At 43.0% G+C, this 21,014-nt stretch overlaps 1 protein-coding gene across 1 annotated transcript; it reads left to right on the top strand.

Annotated features, from left to right (window-relative positions):
* Nucleotides 1-1,065: 1,065 nt before the first annotated feature.
* On the top strand, nt 1,066-11,063 carry fgb (fibrinogen beta chain; the record flags this gene model as incomplete). The annotated part of the gene is made up of 13 exons (XM_083639970.1): nt 1,066-1,152; nt 1,955-1,972; nt 2,318-2,412; nt 2,879-2,987; nt 4,240-4,308; nt 4,904-5,018; nt 7,224-7,330; nt 8,173-8,287; nt 8,586-8,705; nt 9,193-9,315; nt 9,543-9,637; nt 10,134-10,324; nt 10,832-11,063. The coding sequence occupies 13 exons, from the start codon at nt 1,066-1,068 to the stop codon at nt 11,061-11,063; spliced, it is 1,476 nt and encodes a 491-aa protein (XP_083496096.1).
* Between the last annotated feature and the right edge of the window lie 9,951 nt (nt 11,064-21,014).

Raw genomic sequence — 21,014 nt, 5'->3', positions numbered from 1 at the left:
ACATCGTTGGATTTGATTTTGTCCAGAATTCCATTACTCTCTGTATTGCTAGATGACAGAAAAACTATGGTCAAAACAGTCATTCTTCTACATTCTCTAACTCAGTGGTTCCCAACCACCGGGCCGCAGACTGGTACCGGGCCGCAACGCATTTGGTACTGGGCTGCAAGCCCGTTTTTTTTTTTTTACAAACTACAAACATAAATAAACGTCAACTTGAAACTATGTTTCAACTAGCACACAGCCTATAATATTATAGCATATGTTTATTTAAAAAAAATAAAAAATAAAAAAAAATATTAAAATTGACAACCAGTCTGTGACTTTTTTTTCCATCTATCTACCGGTCCGCGGCACAAAAAAGGTTGGGAACCCCTGCCTAACTGACCCTCTGGAACCCCCCTGGAACCCCCCTGACCCCCCCAATGACTCCTGGTGGTCCCCCGATGCCACGTTGAGAACCACTGATTTGAGACATAGAGAGACATTACTAAACGTTCACTTTTAAATCCTATGAGTCTAATTTCAGCCTTCATGTCCATAACCATTTAGACGACTTACAGCTAATCAACATACAAATTGCTCTGGTGGAATTCAAGGCCGCTTTGAAGGTTTTCACAGGACAACTGTGATTGTGTGACTCAGATACCAAATGGCCCTGGAATGTCACTGGAAACTGTTCAACAAGTTCAACATATTTGCTCTTTTCCTCTGCTGCCCTTTTGTCCATCGGTGATTACCCTGGAAGGCAGTGACTCAGGTTTGGGTATAAACTGTCCAAACAGTTGTTGACCATTTTGTTACCACATCGATACGAGTGGGGGAGGGCCTGTGGACACTGGGACAGAGCGGGGAAGGGGGGGGGGGAGGGCGGCTGTGGACACGGGGACAGAGGGGGGGGGGGGGGGGGGGGGGGGATGGCTGTGGACACGGGGACAGAGGGGGAGGGCCTGTGGACATGGGGACAGAGGATAAATAGCTGTGCCTCTCTGCTGAGGGGCCAGAAGAGGTGAAGGAAAACAGCAGTTTGGAGTTTTTGGGGGAAACTTTTATCGACAGACGAAGATGAGGACAGTGCTGCTGCTGCTGCTGTCTCTGTGTGTGTACGTCACCTGGGCGCAGGACAACTTGGAGTATGATGACTATGACTTGGTGAGTTTGAGTGTGGGGGGGATGGGGGGGGTGCAGGCACTATAGCACTCCTTACAATTAGCTGCTAATTAGCAGCTAATTGGCTAATTAGCTAATTGATCTAGTTTCAGGGAATTCAAAATGTGAGCCAAGCAGAGTGTTTCCTATAATTCCTACATTGTAAATACAATAAAGCTATACATGTGACTTAGGTTATTTAAGAAATGTTCTACGCCAAAAATTCAACGTTGATATTCCATCCAATAGTAGAGGTATTTATTCATGTTCAGCGTTCTGGAGCACCAAAGTAGCTCATATCACATTACAGTGTCTTCAAAAGCATTATGGATTTGATACAAAAAGTAGCCTACATGAGAATTAAAAGCGGGTGGAATCCAGAATGATCGCTAAATATCTCCCTATGTCACACAAGAATGACTGAAACAGCAACCAATAACATCAGCAAGGTTGGAAATTGTCTTTGACCAATCAGATTGCTTTATTGCTGAAATTATCCATTCAAAATGCACAATGTATTTATCATTATTATTATTATTATTATTATTATTATTATTATTATTATTATTATTATTATTATTATTAGTAGTAGTAGTAGTAGTAGTAGTATTATTATTAGTATTATTATTATTTATTTGCCATTTTGCTGGCAGTCTTATCCTGGAGAGTGAGTTATGGTGAATGCAACAGTAGGGTAAGTTAGATCAGTTGAATTTCCAAATCTCATAGGCTATATAACAAGTAGACAAAAGTGATTTTAATTATGACAATATTTTCCTAACAAATTTCTCTTCGTCTTCCACAGGGTACAGATACCTCACAGGTAAGTTCCACTGTATCTCTGCATGAGATGATAAATGTCATTATAGTCAATTGATCGAAACGATAGTTTTATTTGTATTTTCTTAGTGTATTGCTCTATTATCACTCTGAAGAACCGTTTTTCGGCACCTTTGTATTTCTGTGTGAAGCTACTGCAATTTATTGTTCTGTTTGAAGATGCATTGACAATATTTCTTCATTTATGTTCTTTTTACAGACAGCAAACAATGGAACGGTATGTAAAAAAACATCTGCTATATATTTTTACCTCATTCATTTTTCATTAATTTCATATATTTATTTTCCCTTTTTATTTCATGTCCTCTTTGTCTTTCTGTCCCCTCAGACAGTAGATGTCCGCGGTCACCGTCCGTCATCAAGAGGCCGGGACACCTACACCCCGAGACGCAACGTCCCACCTCCCATCAGCGGCGGCGGAGGGTCAGTTGATGAAAGAAAGAAAGAAAGAAAGAAAGAAAGAAAGAAAGAAAGAAAGAAAGAAAGAAAGAAAGAAAGAAAGAAAGAAAGAAAGAAAGAAAACAATTGGGGTGGAACCAAACGGCTGGCAATGGCAACCCGTGAAATCTAGTTGGCCACGCTTGGTGCCACGCCAAATGTTCCTGTAAGTCATTGGCTTACCGGTAACTGTGATTGACACATTGAAATTGTATGAAATGTAAGATTGGGTTGTTGAACAAACAACTGAAAGTCCTCTGAGACTAAGAAACAACAAAACTACTCTAAACAACTCTAAGAGTCGATTGGTGGATTCGGCCTCTCATTCGTTCCTGTAGGCTATGTCCCACAAACAGACAAACACTTTTTAAACAAACCAACTGCTATACCTAGTGGGAAAAGCGAATTTTCCATCTGTGGAACATGTGGGTTAAGTGTCTCTATCTCCCAGGTACCGCTCCCGACACAGAGCCACCCCAGCCCCGGCCAGAGGAGCACAGGTGCAGGAGAAGGAGGAGCAACCGGAGGCCGGAGGATGCACCCATGCCTCGGAGCAGATGGTAGGAGGACACGTCCACACTGCTCTCTGAACTCTGCTGGTCATGTCTTTTTTCTCCATGATAAAACTCTGTTATCTGTTGCTCCGGTAGAGATGATTGGATAATTGTGCTTTTTATCTGTATCCATTCACTCGCATTGTATAGTGGAGCCGTCTTAAAATCACATTTCTACATGAAGGAACATGAACAAAACCGATTTGGACGTTATATATTAAAAAACGAATCTTGTTGCTGTATTGTTTTAAAGTTAATCTCTTTCTTTATTTTTTGATTAAACCTTTTCAGTTTGAACAACACTGACATCTGGTCAAAGGAAACTTGTGCCCTCACCATCAATGTCTTTGCGCCATGGGCAGATTGTCCTTGTGTAAAATAGGAGATGAAAAAATAGGCAAAAGAATAGGGAGCCAAAGTAAACGTCACTTCCTGCTTCAGCACTGTACCAGAGATTTTCATCCGCCATTTATTTTCCCATATAGACATTTCATAAAATGCTCAGCTTTACTTGTTCAAACCAAACGGTTCAGATATATTTAGGAACAGGAGACATTTAACATTAGACAATAACATTTCACTCGGACCAAAACGTAAACAAAATGTGGGTTAAAAGAAAATATTTTTTCTGTGTTTTTATTTTTATTTTGGTCCGAGTGAAATGTGCTATGGTCTCTCCTGATTCTAAATATAGCAGAACCGTTTGATTTGAACAAGTAAAACTATTTTATAAGCATTTTACGAAATGTCTATGGGAAAATAAATTGCGTAAACGTTCACTTTGCCTCTCTATAGTAAAAAAACAACAACAACAACCAGACTATCAGACAGATTCTGCCAATACATGCCCATATAAATAAACAGGTGTCTCACTTCACTCTCACACCAAGGTCACCAAAGGTCACTTTAAAGGGGCTGTGGCAGTTGCCTATCAGTTTGTCATGATGCGACTATAAAACATAACAAGGGGAAACAAGGGAAATGTCTGACTAATCTATAAGGGTTAAGTTATTCGTTTACACATTCAGTATGCCTGAAGGCCCCAGACAAGCACATCATGCCGACTCTGAGGAAGCTAACGCTAGCAACGACACGGCGTCGGCGCGTTAGCAACATCTCAAATGTCTCTTCAATCAGCGATCCAATTATTCAGAGGGAAACAGAACAAATGCTATAAGAAGAAATCATAAGATAGGTTGAAAAAACAGCAGCCTAACTGGACATGGAACTAACCAGCATTTCTCCCATTCACCACCAGGGCGTTCTGTGTCCCACTGGCTGCGAGCTGAAGAGCGCACTGATTAAACAAGAGAGGAACGTCAAGCAGGTAACACACTGATCAGTCATCAATGAGTGGGCTAACGGATTCCAAATTATGCCATGTTCACGATTTCATCAGCCAAATAATAATCATACCCACCTCGCATCCAATCACAAACCATCACATTTGATAGCTTTGCCATCTTAATTATTTTGGTATGACTTAACTATTAATGTTTCTTATGAACATGCATGTTAGTATAGTATTCATTAGCACTTATTAGCACCTTATTTTGCACTAACTATGGGTTTAATAATAAGTAATAATAACTATAGTATTAGTGCTTATAGCAGTCAGTATGAATTGGGCTTTTATAGTCTGCTTTGCTCGGTATGGGGCTTATGTGCTGGTATCACATAACTAAAATAACTGCACCAACTAAACTAAACTAAACTAAACTAAACTAAACTAAATTAAACTAAACTATTGAGGGGACAACCCATACAGTAGGCAATAATATGATTGATTTTCCAATTTAAAACACAGACAAAATGTACCTGCACTAGGATGGCAGAAGGTGTTAATTCGGTGAGAGCACCATAGTCACTGAGAAAACCTTTGCCGTTGAATGATCATCTGTTTCTTCATCTGTGTCACGCAGTCTGTGAACGACCTGAAGTCTGAGGTGGACGACTTGTCCCAATCCTCCAACAACATCTACAACTATGTGGACAGCATGTCCAACTCACTGAGAGAGAGGCAGAGGGTCGTCAATGGTATGTGGACATCATGTCCAACTCACTGAGAGAGAGGCAGAGGGTCATCAACGGTATGTGGACATTATGTCCAACTCACTGAGAGAGGCAAAATTTATAATTAAAATTTTTAAAATTTCGTATTTATACCATGGTCTGGGTGAATACTCGATTCTGATTGGCTGCAAGGTGTCCATTATTTTGTGATATTGTACAGTGATAATGGACACCTAGCTAAATGGTCTGTTCACCGTTCATATCAATGCGCCATAGTTTCATCAGTGTTATCAGGAGAGCAGTTTGAGCTCTATACCCCCGTTAAGGGTTAATATGACAATTTTGGACGTTGAGAAAAAAATTGACTCGGTCAAAGTAAGTATTTAAATCACCCCTGTGTGCTCAGTTTATCAAAAATAACTCTTATTTACAATTTTGATTTTCGTTTCGGACATTTCTAACCTCGCGTCACCAGGCTCTTCTCGGCGACAAAGGAGATTTCCCTCGGCTCGTGCACGAGCGGGGGCCTGAGAGAGAGAGAGAGAGAAAGAGAGAGAGAGAGAGAGAGAGAGAGAGAGAGAGAGAGAGAGAGAGAGAGAGAGAGCGAGAGAGAGAGAGAACTCTCTCTGCATGTCACCACAACAGCACACGCAGTGCGAGCCCCCGCTGCTCTGTCACTTCCTGAAACTCTTCGCTCTTAAATGTTAATATACTTGGCCAATACGTATCTATCATACAAAATAAAGCAAGCTGCCAAACGGTAATGTCTTCATTTAATGTAGAACGCAAAACATCGTTAAACCCGCATTCCTGTGATAAAATTAACGTTTGAGTCGGCTTTAAAACGGAGGGTGGTGGAAGTGGGAGGGACTATTTTATTTCGTGGAAGACTGATTTACAGTATGAATAACAGACATTTAGCCATTTAGATGGCTAAATACATCACTGAGAGAGAGGCAGAGGGTCGTTAACGGTATGTGGACAGCATGTCCAACTCACTGAGAGAGAGGCAGAGGGTCGTTAACAGTATGTGGACATCATGTCCAACACACTGAGAGAGAGGCAGAGGGTCGTTAACGGTATGTGGACAGCATGTCCAACACACTGAGAGAGAGGCAGAGGGTCGTTAACGGTATGTGGACATCATGTCCAACTCACTGAGAGAGAGGCAGAGGGTCGTTAACGGTATGTGGACATCATGTCCAACTCACTGAGAGAGAGGCAGAGGGTCGTTAACGGTATGTGGACATCATGTCCAACACACTGAGAGAGAGGCAGAGGGTCGTTAACGGTATGTGGACATTATGTCCAACTCACTGAGAGAGGCAGAGGGTCGTTAACGGTATGTGGACATCATGTCCAACTCACTGAGAGAGAGGCAGAGGGTCGTTAACTGTATGTGGACATCATGTCCAACTCACTGAGAGAGAGGCAGAGGGTTGTTAACTGTATGTGGACATCATGTCCAACTCACTGAGAGAGAGGCAGAGGGTCGTTAACTGTATGTGGACATTATGTCCAACTCACTGAGAGAGGCAGAGGGTCGTTAACGGTATGTGGACAGCATGTCCAACTCACTGAGAGAGGCAGAGGGTCGTTAACAGTATGTGGACAGCATGTCCAAGTCACTGAGAGAGGCAGAGGGTTGTCAACAGTAAGAGTAATACACAGAGAAAGGACACTGAACTGTGATAAAGATGGGTTTAGTGACTTGCGACTTGACTCTGACTTGTATTTTGATGACTTGAAAAGCTTTCTGAAATCTTGACTTGAGATCTGGTGTTTGTGTAAATGACTCAGATTGAAAGTGATCAGATTTGTTGCAGCAGACGACTGAATTTAAATTATGTTTTCTGAATTTGTATGGAATGACTGAATTTATTGAAGTTGAAAGTGATGATAGAAATCAAACTCATGGGGATCTTACCAAAACCATATTGCGTTGAAAACTCCTATAGATAGACTATTTACTTTTCTTCAAGATATTAACTTAATACTGGGCTTGATTTGTTCTGACTTGACTTGCTGTTCTACATTTGGACTTGAGACTTGTCATTAATGACATTATGGACTTGGTATCTACATTTAGACTAGAGACTGAGTTGGGTCTTGAGCAGGGTTCACTCTGTCACATGGTACCCACACAAGGTTTCTACAATTTAAACTTGTAGAAAGTCCGTTTTCCTCTCTGGATCTTCTCTGACCTCCCTCTCCTCTCTCCTCTCCTAGCCAACAACAGGGTGGTGAGTGAGTACACCGGCTCTGTGGAGGAGCAACACGTCTACATCAAGGAGACCGTGGACACAGTCTTCCCCTCCAACATCAGAGTGCTGCAGGTAAACATCTGTCTGCTTACTGAACGCAGCTCAGACCAGCGTCAAACAGAGCCGAGGTCTGACCACTATATCAGTTTACCAACACAATCAGTCATGATATGACGCTGTAGTCAGGTTCCTCCCTGACAGCTACAGCTTATTATTTCTAGAATGGAAGATTGATTACAAAAAATGTCCATAAAAAACGGTTGCTGGTGTCAAAAAAGTTGCTCTTGGAAAACCAAGAAGATCTGAAAAGTGAAAAGAGACAGATCATGGCAAAAAGTGTGCCTTTGTATTATGTAGTTGAGAATGGCAATTTATTTTTACACTGTACATTTTGCATGTTCCACAACTACGAGCCAGGGCTCTTTTCATGTTCAATCTTTTTTTTTTTTTTTTTTTTTTTTTTTTTTTTTTTAATGTAAAGGCTTATTCTATCTGAGAGTTCCTCTTCCAGTGAAGAGGTTCAGTTAAGATTTTCCTTAAAATAAAATTGGTTGCACAAAACACCCTTAAGTCTACCCCTGGCCCCTCCCTAGAAATGCCCCTGCATTAGTCTAAGATTCAATGGATTCTGGGAAGTGCAGTGCAAAAACACCACAAGAATGACTGCTTATTCAGTGCTTTGGCACCAAAGACGTCTTCAAAATAAATACAAAAAGTGCACATTACCACTTAAAGTGCTAATACGCCGGAAAAAATCGCCAGGAATTCAAAAGTTGATAAATGGCAGTCTTGATTTGAATCTAATCAGAAACAGAATTAAGTATGTCATATGAAAAACATTGTTATGAATGGAGACGGGTCAATAGATGAAGCTCTTTCTGAATCTAATGGGATTTAACGTCGTCTGGTCACAGGGCGTCCTGGACAAGATCAGGCAGAAGATCCAGAAGCTGGAGAAGGCGGTCCTGGCCCAGAGGGAGGAGTGCAAGGAGCCCTGCAAGACCACGTGTCCCATACCAGTGGTGTCTGGTAAGTGTTTGGGGGTTGTTTTGATTTTGGAAATATAAAAAAATAAAGTGCATCATATTAAACAATTCACATATATTTGATGACAGAAAGCACAGGAATTACTTGAAAAACCCTTTTCTGTTGTGGTCCTCGACAAATGACTGGAAATTGGCTAGGAACAGGCTGGCACCCGGCTGGCAGCCGAGAGGCCTTCGTTTGGTAGTGACAATTCTGAGTGGCTGCCACTGTATGGAAGCCCATTCAGGACATACTGTACATTTTACATGTGTGCCTTTACCTCTTCTCGTCTGTGATTCAGGTAAGGAGTGTGAGGACATCTATCGCCGTGGAGGAAAAGACTCCCAGATGTACATGATCCAGCCGGACTCTTTCTACCCTCCATACAAGGTCTTCTGTGATCAGACCACCCAGAATGGAGGTGAGCCACCAAAGACATCAGATGTTTCTCTAACATTAAATCCTGTCAGCTCTGTCTGCGACCTTTAACTTTCCCTCCCTCTCAGTCTCCGGAGTCCTATTGTCTCTGGACTGACGTTACCTGGGGACGTCCAGTGATTCTTTAACGCCCGCATGGGTTGTTTGTGATTTTGATTATGTGGAAAAACTGCCATATGTGTCATGTGGAAAGCAAAAATTCCAGTGCAAATCACATTCTGTACTTCAGAATTCAGACAGAGGTCCCTTGAAAATACCAACCCTTTATTAAATGTTTTTTGGGGGGCACTATGTCAAATTACACAATCCGAATGCATTTCATAAAACATAGAAGGGGGGGGGGGGGGGGGAGATTCATTAGATCAAGAAAATTGAGTTTAATAACTGCAACAAGCTTTATTGAGAAGACTTGTAGACTTGTCTTACATTGCTCTCTTCCCCCCTCCCTCTCTCTCTGCATCCCTCCCCAGGATGGCTCCTCATCCAGAGCAGGCTGGACGGCAGCGTGGAATTCGGCCGTCGCTGGGACGACTATCGCCGCGGCTTCGGCAACATCGCCTTCGACGTGGGCAAGGGCCACTGTGAGACACCTGGTGAGGAACAGCAGATTAGTCTTGATGGAGTCAAATTACAAGGGTCTGAATTTATGGAAGAAGGCCATGGCTTTCCCATCACTTTGGCACATACCTATATGTATATATATAGTTATATACACTATATTATATATACATTATATAGTACTGTATCATATACCTATATAAACACGCACAGCTCTTCACAGCTTGTTGCTAACTCGCCTCTCTCCCTCGTCATGTGACAGGTGAATACTGGCTGGGTAACGACCACATCAGTCAGCTGAGCAAGATGGGCCCCACTGAGGTCCTCATTGAGATGTCTGACTGGACCGGGACCAAGGTGAGTCCATAATGTTTCCACCTCAGGCCTCAATGGGGTTTCTAAGAGTTTTCTTTTAGAACTAGACTTTTCTTTTTAACTTTAGCCTCTCTAAAGGTCTTCTACCACTATGTATTATTATTATTATTATTATTATTATTATTATTATTATTATTATTATTATTATTATTATTATTAGTGGTAGTAGTAGTAGTAGTATTATAAGTGGTTGTTGTAGTGATTGTAGTAATAGTAGTAGAAGTCTAATGAATTTAAAGTTTAAAGCAGCTATGAAGAAGTTTGAACTTTAATCAACTTTGACAGAACAACATTTTACGTACAAATTCTGAAATCATAAAATAGCACATTTGGACATTTTATAGATTACAGATTACATCAACAAGACAAGTGCAGCAAATATCATCAGCAAATCCCCTTAGTGGACTTCAACAATATGCAAATTTTGATCTAATTTTGGAACGAAACTCCATGTAAAACTATTACCGGCGTTGTTTAGGTGCACGCACAGTACAGCCAGTTCACCATCCAATCAGAGACGTCTAACTACATACTGGCGGTGGGTGGCTACTCCGGTAACGCTGGCAACACCTTCCTGGAGGGATCCTATGAGCTGTTTGGTGAAAACCGCACCATGACCATTCACAACGGCATGATGTTCAGCACCTACGACAGAGACAATGACAACTGGTGGGTTTCCTGTGTGTGTGTGTGTGTGTGTGTGTGTGTGTGTGTGTGCGTGTGCGTGTGCGTGTGTGTGTGTGCGTGCGAGTATTTATGACGTGAACATGCTGTGCACACTGCACAGGATCAGTAATACAGTGACAAACCCCACCCATCTGGTAAAGAACAAGCAAGGAACAGCACAAGCAAATAATTTTTGATTGAACTTTATTTGACAATTTGATAGAACTGATAAGCGATACTGTAGGTCTAGTTTGCACATAAAGGCATTCAGTCTTTAATGGCAATGTAGCCCTGTGATTCAGAATTATGGATAGCACCACATTTCTTGGCAAGACTGGCCCTGCTCTGCCTCTGATTGGTTGGGTTTAGGCATGAGGCGGGTTAGGTTTAGGCTTAAGGAATGATGATTGGTTAAGGGCAGGGTAAGAATATCAGGGTAAGCCAATCAGAGGAAGAGTAGGGCGTTGTTGCTAATAACGTCTCTCCTTTCTCTCTGTGTGCGTGATCCAGGACCCCCGGTGATCCGGCCAAGCAGTGCGCCAAGGAGGACGGAGGCGGCTGGTGGTACAACCGCTGCCACTCGGCCAATCCCAACGGCCGATACTACATGGGCGGGGCCTACACGCGGCACATGGCCAAGCACGGCACGGACGACGGCGTGGTGTGGATGAACTGGAAGGGCAGCTGGTATTCCCTCAAGACCATCAGCATGAAGATCAGGCCGTACATTGCCAACAGATAGACAGCAGGTCGGAGCGAGTCCAAATACAGGTGCAAAAAATGAAGGAAACGCCAATGTAACAATGTAAATGCAGATTATGAGTCACAAATATATACAATCTGGGAACCCAGAATTTACCAGTCTGACGAATAATAAGATAATAAGACTCTGGGACAGACGGCTGATATTTCTGGGTTTCTGGTGTTGAGCACATATGTCCGCCCCAAGACGTCCGCTTCCGTCATTGTTTACAGTCTGACGACGTCTCATAATGTAGCTATATTATTTGTAATAAGTGTTTTTTGCAAGGCAAGTTTATTTGTAGCACATTTCATACACATAAAACATGTTTTAGCCAAAATGCCATCTGGACCTGAAAACAACTACAATCGATCAGCTCCAACTTGACGGGAACATTATGCCCTCAACACTGGAAACCACAAAATATCGGCGGTCTGTCCCAGAGCCTTATTAGTGGTCAGGCTGATAGACTCTGGGTGGTATATATTACAATTTGTAAACGCAAAACACGACCTACAAATAAATTTGAAATCCGCAAACAAACAACTCATGATCCGCAAATATAAAATATGATCACAAAATAGATTGAAAATCCACCAACACGTCATGATCTGCAAATAGAATATGACCAACACGTGCAGACAAATCATTTTGCATTCATTCAAATTTTGGATTGTAAGTACAAGTCACTGAATTCTATTTATATATCACGATATGTTTGTGGATTTTCAATTTATTTGTGGATTGTGTTTTATATTTGCGGATCATCAGTTGTTTGTGGATTTCGAATCTATTTGTAGGTAATGTTTTGCGTTTACAAATAGCAATATATATTTGTGACTCATTTACAATAATATTGACACCGAGTTACCCCCATAGTCGGGCCCTAAGCACCATGGGAAGTTAAATTCTTCATTATTTTCAGGACCAAACCCCGGTTTCAATATTCTTTTGATCTAATTATTTACTCAAGCCTTTCCTTTATTTTGGCAGTAACCTAACCTGTATGGACACAGACACACACATGCACATGGAGCTAGACACACACATGCACATAATAACTGACAGGGAGTCTGGGGGGATATAGGGTCAAGAGATCAAGAAAGGAAGAAGATATATAGAAAATATAAAATGTCAACATTTCAGCAAATATGAAAAGAGAAAGACATTTTGGCCTTGTTTTACTTTGAGGAAAAATGCTATGAAGTTGAGCAGCAAGAAGCTCCTTGAAACTGACTACAAAAAGAAAGGGGAGCGAAAAGAGAAGACGCAGTATTTGAAAGATGGTCTCCGCAGAGAAACTGTGGTTGTGAGTGAATGCGATGTGATCTGTCTCTTGCCTGTGTGCCTCCTGTCCTCCGCTACTCAATAAACACATTGAGGAACCTATACGTTCTGTCTGGTTGTTATTTCATTCAAGTGCTTGAGTAGGACTTGTTGATTAAAGAGACTGCAGTACCCAGAAGGTAAAAGACATTACTATACAGTAGTAGTATACAAAAGCTGATAATTACATCGCTTTTTAAGAGTCCTTGAACAAGACACTGAACCCCTACCTGCCTCTGCACTTTGACCTTTCTTGTGAAATCATAGACACGTCATCATTCAGTAACCACGCCCAAAACGGGGGGAAACAAACCCCCACCCCCCCAAAATCCTGGCGTTCTCCTATGTCGCGTGTTGCACAGTAAGATCATATAAACGGAAGATGAACACTCCAACTTACTTCCTTGACAGCTAGATCCACATTTTCTTCTCGCCAATTCTCAATGGCTTCCTTGTTTTTCTCGGGAGAACAAAAAAACGTTAATTGGCGATTTTTTACATTTGTTGTCTGTGCAGCCCACCACCACACAACAGCTTTTAGCTATGTTTAATTCAAGGAAAATGATGCTGGTGTGTGGGAGTGAATGGAGAGCTTTTCCCCGTGATGGGCGTGGCCTATTTCATGCAGTGTCTCTATGGAGGAAGAGACACATTTGATTTCAATAGACCCATTTCACGGGGGCCATTTTGTGCCGAAAAGGCAGGATAAACACAGGTGCAAGCAACACACTAATGAGGGTTTCCAAATTCCAATCATGGAAGTTGGAAACCCTCATTAGTGTTTTGCTTGCACCTGTGTTTCTCCTGCCTTTTTGACACAAAATGGCCCCCGTGAGAAGGGTCCATACTTGCATGTCTTCATAATGTCAAAGACAAATATGAGGTGACCACAATGCAGCTGATGGCTACAGATGAAACGATCAGTGAAAAGTTTTCCATTCATCACAGAAAGTCAAACTTGTATTAGTGCAGAAACAGAGCGATAAGAAACTACACACACGGAGGATATGAACGCACCAAGCATGAGCAACGAGGTAATTTACTTGAAGATTACAGAACACACACACACACACACACACACACACACACACACACACACACACACACACACACACACACACACACACACACCATATAACACTACATTGCAGTCATTACATTAAGAATCACCAAGCATTAAAAAAAACACACACAAAGGCTTAATTATTTCGATTGCAGTCATAATTCACAAACAGGACATTTTTATTTATTGTTCTATAAATCTAGTTACCGAGATCCCTGTAGGAAAATGGACATGGTGAATCAGAACATGAACAAAATAAATAATCTACCAAAGGAAGAATGAGGAGTGTGTTCTCAGTGGAATATGTAAAGGTATCATTCACATTTCTAGAGTATTATGGCTTTTATACATTGGTTAACAATACATGTGTACTGTCTGAATTGTTTTCTTCAGAGCAGTGTGTGTATTTAAGTAAAAGATGTGGCACATACGCCTCCAGGGCTGTGGAGAGGAGAGGGACTACAGAGAGAAGGCAGAGGCTTGGTCCCTCCTGCATTTGGTCCATGTTTACTGTTTGGTCCATGAGACAACTCTTGAGGATGTACATGTATGGTAGAAGCTGCTTAAAGCTTCAACAACAGTATATACGCTATTATTGTACCTACAGTACCTACCCAATATTTTAAGGCGACCAGACATCCCAGATTTACGGAGACAGTGCCCGTTTTTGGTGACCTGTCCCCGGCTGGAGCTGTCCCCGATTTTCTACTCCTCGTCCTGACAATACTGTCTTTCAGAGGCTCCAGCGAGCTCATTTTGAAAGCAACAATGAAGATACTCATATCATATGAAACTAGAAGACCTAAGGCATCCATACCATGTCATGCTACAGATGTTAGTCATTTAGTGCAATCGCCAAATGTCAAAAGTATTTGATATCAAATCATACTGTAGCATGCATTTTTCTATGGTGTTCCTCAGGATTGGTGTCTTAATGTGATATTTTAGAGGGATATAGTCCATTACATATTACCATGGTCAAAAAACATGAACCGGAATGGTTCTCCTTTTTTATTTCATATATAATAATATGCATTATAAGATATTAAGTTATATCATTATATCATTAATGATATCATTAAGATATCATTAAGATATTGCATATCTTAATGATATATTGACGGCTGAACTGGAAATGGCCTAGATTTTAATTTGAGAAATCTGGTCACTTTACCATATTTTAACTTCTAATTTTTTTTGTATCTCCCTTAAAGGAGAATTCTTTCTTTTTTTTACACCACAGACCTTATTTCCAGCTTAAAATATTATGTTTTACTCACCCAAATAACTTTGGTTTCATTCGGATGACCACAGAAGATATTTAGCTTAGAGTAGACTCCTCAAACAGGCTATAACGGGTGCAAACGAGATTTGGATTCACAGACCCCGTATGAGGAGACCAGAACAGCCCGGAAGCGTACAAACAGCCTCACGTGTATTTATGGATCATATAATGAGGATATGATATGAGAAAAGGTGTTATTTACAGAGCACATGCAGCTTGCCCCATTTGCGCCCGTTATAGCCTGTTTGAGGAGTCTACTCTGAGCTAAATATCTTCTGTGGGCATCTGAATGAAACCAGTTATTTGGGTGAGTAAAACATCATATTTTAAGCTGGAAATAAGGTCTGAGGTGTAAAAAACCGGAATGTCCCTTATTCTTGATGACATCAGCATCCAGTTTGCTAAGTACGACATGTTGGGACAGTTGTTTTTGGTTTTCTTTGTTTTTAAATTCTTCATTGCCACGGCACCAAACAACCTTACAGTATACTAGGTTTCCTACAGTATACTAGGTTTTTACCTTTTTTTAAACTCAAACATTTGCCTTTTTCTAACACCTGCCTCTTATTCCAGTTACTAATTTTATGGTCACTGCTTAGTGGTCACTGGTGTATTTGGGAGCTTTTACACACCTACACGTGTACTTACAAGGGAGTGATGGTAAAAATGGTAATGATCAGTGTTGAAGAGTAACTGCGTTATGTAATGATCAGTGTTGAAGAGTAACTGCTTTATGTAATGATCAGTGTTGAAGAGTAACTGCTTTATCTAATGATCAGTGTTGAAGAGTAACTGCGTTATGTAATGATCAGTGTTGAAGAGTAACTGCTTTATGTAATGATCAGTGTTGAAGAGTAACTGCTTTATCTAATGATCAGTGTTGAAGAGTAACTGCGTTATGTAATGATCAGTGTTGAAGAGTAACTGCTTTATGTAATGATCAGTGTTGAAGAGTAACTGCTTTATGTAATGATCAGTGTTGAAGAGTAACTGCTTTATGTAATGATCAGTGTTGAAGAGTAACTGCTTTATGCCACCAAAGGATAAGGGAAAGAAGCAAGCAGTAGCAAGATGGCTAACTCCCTGGCTACAAGAGTTCAGAAAAATCATGTATAGGATATATCATCAGCACAAAAGGATCCCGATCAGATTGCCTAGATGAAACGATGCCACGTTGATGTGCCGACAGCCCGCAAGCAGAACCAGCTGAGCGAGGCGGCGTGCAGGGTGTCGGTGGACCGGCTGGAGCTAACCTCTCCCACTCCCCACGCCTAAACCTAACCTCTCCCACCCCCCACGCCTAAACCTAACCTCCCCCAGATCCTAACCCTAACCTCTCCCACCCCCCATGCCTAAACCTAACCTCCACCAGACCCTAACCCTAACCTCTCCCACCCCCCACGCCTAAACCTAACCTATCCCACCCCCCACGCCTAAACCTAACCTCTCCCAACCCCCACGCCTAAACCTAACCTCCCCCAGACCCTAACCCTAACCTCTCCCACCCCCCATGCCTAAACCTAACATTCCCCAGACCCTAACCCTAACCTCTCCCACCCCCCATGCCTAAATCTAACGTCGGCATTGCGGGCTGTCGGCACTGCGGGTGCTCGGTATAGCGGGTGGACCGCGATGAAACTACCTGTTCATCCCATTCAGTACCTTTTAACTTATGTTTTGAACCTATGATGAACAGGAAGTTCCATCCAAACAACCTGCTTCTGTTCTCTAAACTAATCCCAAACAACCTGCTTCTGTTCTCTAAACTAATCCCCTAAACTCTATCCTCCTCAGTCAAACAATCATTCCAGGTCCGGGTGATCCAGAAGCTCCATATCTAAAGAGTTCTTCAGCGGCTCCTCCAGAACTACCATGTTCTGTCCAATGTCCTCAAACTGGGTCAGCACTTCCCTCTGGACCGCCGGGATGGTTTTATATTCTCCAGAGGGTAGCGGGCCAACGTCTACAGGCTGCAGCTTGATGTGTGGGATGTCCTCAGGAGGCGGGGTGGCCTTCCTTCTCTGGTTCAAAGTGTTCTCCAGCTGGTCCATGTGGGCCTGAAGTGTCTGATAGCTGGGATGGTCGATGCTGAAGGGGAGGGCCGACTGGCAGGACCCACGGCACGTCCGTAACCTGATGTCAATGTCCACCTGGTAAGGTAAACAAGAGAGGGATGTTATCAATACAATGACTAATCTGCAGAGGGTCCAACTAATCACAAAGTACCTCAGAGCCACAAAGTACCAAAAAGCATTAGAAAAGCCATACACTGCTACAAAGAACACAAAGCATGCCATAAACTACCACAAAGTACAAAAGGCATGTCAGAAACTGCCACAAAGTAGCACAAAGCATGCCATAAGCTACCACAGAGTGCAAAAGCATGTCAGAAACTGCCACAGTCTACCACAAAGTACCACAAAGCATGTCATAAACTGCCACAAACTACCACAAAGTACCACAAAGCATGTCATAAACTGCCATAAACTACCACAAAGCATGATATAAACTTCCACAAACTACCACAAGACATGCCATAAACTGCCACAATCTACCACAGGGTACCAAGAAGCATGCCATAAACTGCCACAAACTACCACGGGGTACCAAGAAGCATGCCATAAACTGCCACAAACTACCACAGGGTACCAAGAAGCATGCCATAAACTGCCACAAACTACCACAGGGTACCAAGAAGCATGCCATAAACTGCCACAATCTACCACAGGGTACCAAGAAGCATGACATAAACTGCCACAAACTACCACAGGGTACCAAGAAGCATGCCATAAACTGCCACAATCTACCACAGGGTACCAAGAAGCATGCCATAAACTGCCACAAACTACCACAGGGTACCAAGAAGCATGCCATAAACTGCCACAAACTACCACAAAGAACCACAAAGCATGCCATAAACTGCCCAATCTGGGAACCCATCGGTCAGACAAGAAAAACAAAAATCTCTAACCTCTGGGGGCAGCAGCCCCATTTCAATGTGGTGCAACAGGAACACAAGAGGCGCGGTCGGTAGCGGAAAGAAAATCCCTTTCCGCTCCCTGCAAGCTCTGTCATTGGCTCCATTAATGCATTTATGTCGTGTCGCTCTCAAATCCGTCCGTCGCTATGAAACAACAGTAACAACTAGCTCGTTGCTAGTAGCAAGTAGCAACTTGCTATACGATGAAAATGGTAAGTTTTGACTACACACCGGTCACGTTCACTTCATTTTGATCAGGTGAAGCGCAGCATGCGTGCGTTACACCCCTTTTGACGGAGCCTGCCGACAGATTTTCGATGAAGGTGAGTCTTGAGAGATTATAAACTGCCAGTGTACCAAAAAGTACCATAAAGCATGCCATAAACTTCCACAAACTACCACAAAGCATGCTATAAACTCCTGCAAAGTACCACAAAGCATCACATAAACTGCCACAAACTACCACAAAGCATGCTATAAACTCCTGCAAAGTACCACAAAGCATCACATAAACTGCCACAAACCACCACAAAGCATGCTATAAACTCCTGCAAAGTACCACAAAGCATCACATAAACTGCCACAAACTACCACAAAGCATGCTATAAACTCCTGCAAAGCACCACAAAGCATCACATAAACTTCCACAAACTACCACAAAGCATGCTATAAAGTCCTGCAAAGTACCACAAAGGATCACATAAACTGCCACAAACTACCACAAAGTACGATGAAGCATACCATAAACTTCCACAAACTACCACAAAGCATGCCATAAATTGCCACAAACTATCACTAAGTATGACGAAGCATGCCATAAACTGCCACAAACTACCACGGAGCATGCCATAAACTGCCACAAACTACCAGAAAGCATGCCATAAACTTCCACAAACTACCACGGAGCATGCCATAAACTGCCACAAACTACCAGAAAGCATGCCATAAACTTCCACAAACTACCACGGAGCATGCCATAAACTGCCACAAACTACCAGAAAGCATGCCATAAACTTCCACAAACTACCACGGAGCATGCCATAAACTGCCACAAACTACCATGGAGCATGCCATAAACTTCCACAAATGTCATCTGTTCATCTCTATACTGTTCAAACTCTCTTTCTCTTCCTCACCTCTGTTAATTTATATTCTGTTCAGACCATCTTCCTCTTCCTCACCGCTGTTCATCTCTATTCTGTTCAGACCATCTTCCTCTTCCTCACCTCTGTTCATCTCTATTCTTTTCAGACTCGCTTTATCTCCCTCACCTCTGTTCATCTCTATTCTGTTCAGACTCTCTTTCTCTTCCTCAACGCTGTTCATCTCTATTCTGTTCAGACTCTTTCTCTTCCTCACCTCTGTTCGGTACACCTCCTCTATCTGTTCCTGGGCTTTCCCACGGAGCTCCTTGAGTTGCCTTGACAACGTGTCTGATCGTTTCCGTAGCGCCGTGAGGTTCCTCGCCAGAGCCTCGGCCTGTTCCACGTACCTGAGCTCCGACACTGGAGAACACACACAGCATTATTGTAGACTTATACTCTTTCTTTCGATTCTCCTGTTCATTCATTCATTCATGCATCCATTCATTCATTCAATTTTCTCTCTCGTTCTTTCGGTTTCTTTCTTTCTTTCTTTCCCATCCCATATGTCGGTGTCTCTCACCGTATCTGTTGACTAGGAGTTGTCGGTTGGAGTTGTAGATGTGTGCGGTCGTTGCCATGGACACCTTGGCTGTATCTTCCAGCGTCTTGGCTGTCTCACACACCTTCCTCATCCTGTTCTCCGCCTCTCTCTCCATCTGCCACATCACACCCTGCATTCTGCAGCCTGAGGGACATTTAGAGACCTGGCAGGGGAGAACATAGAAACACATCACACCCTGCATTCTGCAGCCTGAGGGACATTTAGAGACCTGGCAGGGGAGAACATATAAACACATCACACCCTGCATTCTGCAGCCTGAGGGACATTTAGAGACCTGGCAGGGGAGAACATAGAAACACATCACACCCTGCATTCTGCAGCCTGAGGGACATTTAGAGACCTGGCAGGGGAGAACATAGAAACACATCACACCCTGCATTCTGCAGCCTGAGGGACATTTAGAGACCTGGCAGGGGAGAACATAGAAACACATCACACCCTGCATTCTGCAGCCTGAGGGACATTTAGAGACCTGGCAGGGGAGAACATAGAAACACATCACACCCTGCATTCTGCAGCCTGAGGGACATTTAGAGACCTGGCAGGGGAGAACATAGAAACACATCACACCCTGCATTCTGCAGCCTGAGGGACATTTAGAGACCTGGCAGGGGAGAACATAGAAACACATCACACCCTGCATTCTGCAGCCTGAGGGACATTTAGAGACCTGGCAGGGGAGAACATAGAAACACATCACACCCTGCATTCTGCAGCCTGAGGGACATTTAGAGACCTGGCAGGGGAGAACATAGAAACACATCACACCCTGCATTCTGCAGCCTGAGGGACATTTAGAGACCTGGCAGGGGAGAACATAGAAACACATCACACCCTGCATTCTGCAGCCTGAGGGACATTTAGAGACCTGGCAGGGGAGAACATAGAAACACATCACACCCTGCATTCTGCAGCCTGAGGGACATTTAGAGACCTGGCAGGGGAGAACATAGAAACACATCACACCCTGCATTCTGCAGCCTGAGGGACATTTAGAGACCTGGCAGGGGAGAACATAGAAACACATCAGACCCTGCATTCTGCAGCCTGAGGGACATTTAGAGACCTGGCAGGGGAGAACATAGAAACACATCAGACCCTGCAGTCTGCAGCCTGAGGGGCATTTAGAGACCTGGCAGGGGAGAACATAGAAACACATCAGACCCTGCAGTCTGCAGCCCGAGGGAGATTTAGAGACCTGGCAGGGGAGAACATAGAAACACATCACACCCTGCATTCTGCAGCCTGAGGGACATTTAGAGACCTGGCAGGGGAGAACATATTAACACATCACACCCTGCATTCTGCAGCCTGAGGGACATTTAGAGACCTGGCAGGGGAGAACATAGAAACACATCAGACCCTGCAGTCTGCAGCCTGAGGGACATTTAGAGACCTGGCAGGGGAGAACATAGAAACACATCAGACCCTGCAGTCTGCAGCCTAAAGGGACATTTAGAGACCTGGCAGGTGAGAACATAGAAACACATCAGACCCTGCAGTCTGAGGGACATTTAGAGACCTGGCAGGGGAGAACATAGAAACACATCAGACCCTGCAGTCTGCAGTCTGAGGGACATTTAGAGACCT

The sequence above is a fragment of the Poromitra crassiceps genome (genome assembly GCF_964638095.1).
Source record: "Poromitra crassiceps genome assembly, chromosome: 7".
Classification (NCBI taxonomy): Eukaryota; Metazoa; Chordata; class Actinopteri; order Beryciformes; family Melamphaidae; genus Poromitra; species Poromitra crassiceps.
The sequence above is the reverse complement of the archived record's forward strand: the minus strand, read 5'-3'. Positions and strand labels throughout refer to the sequence as shown.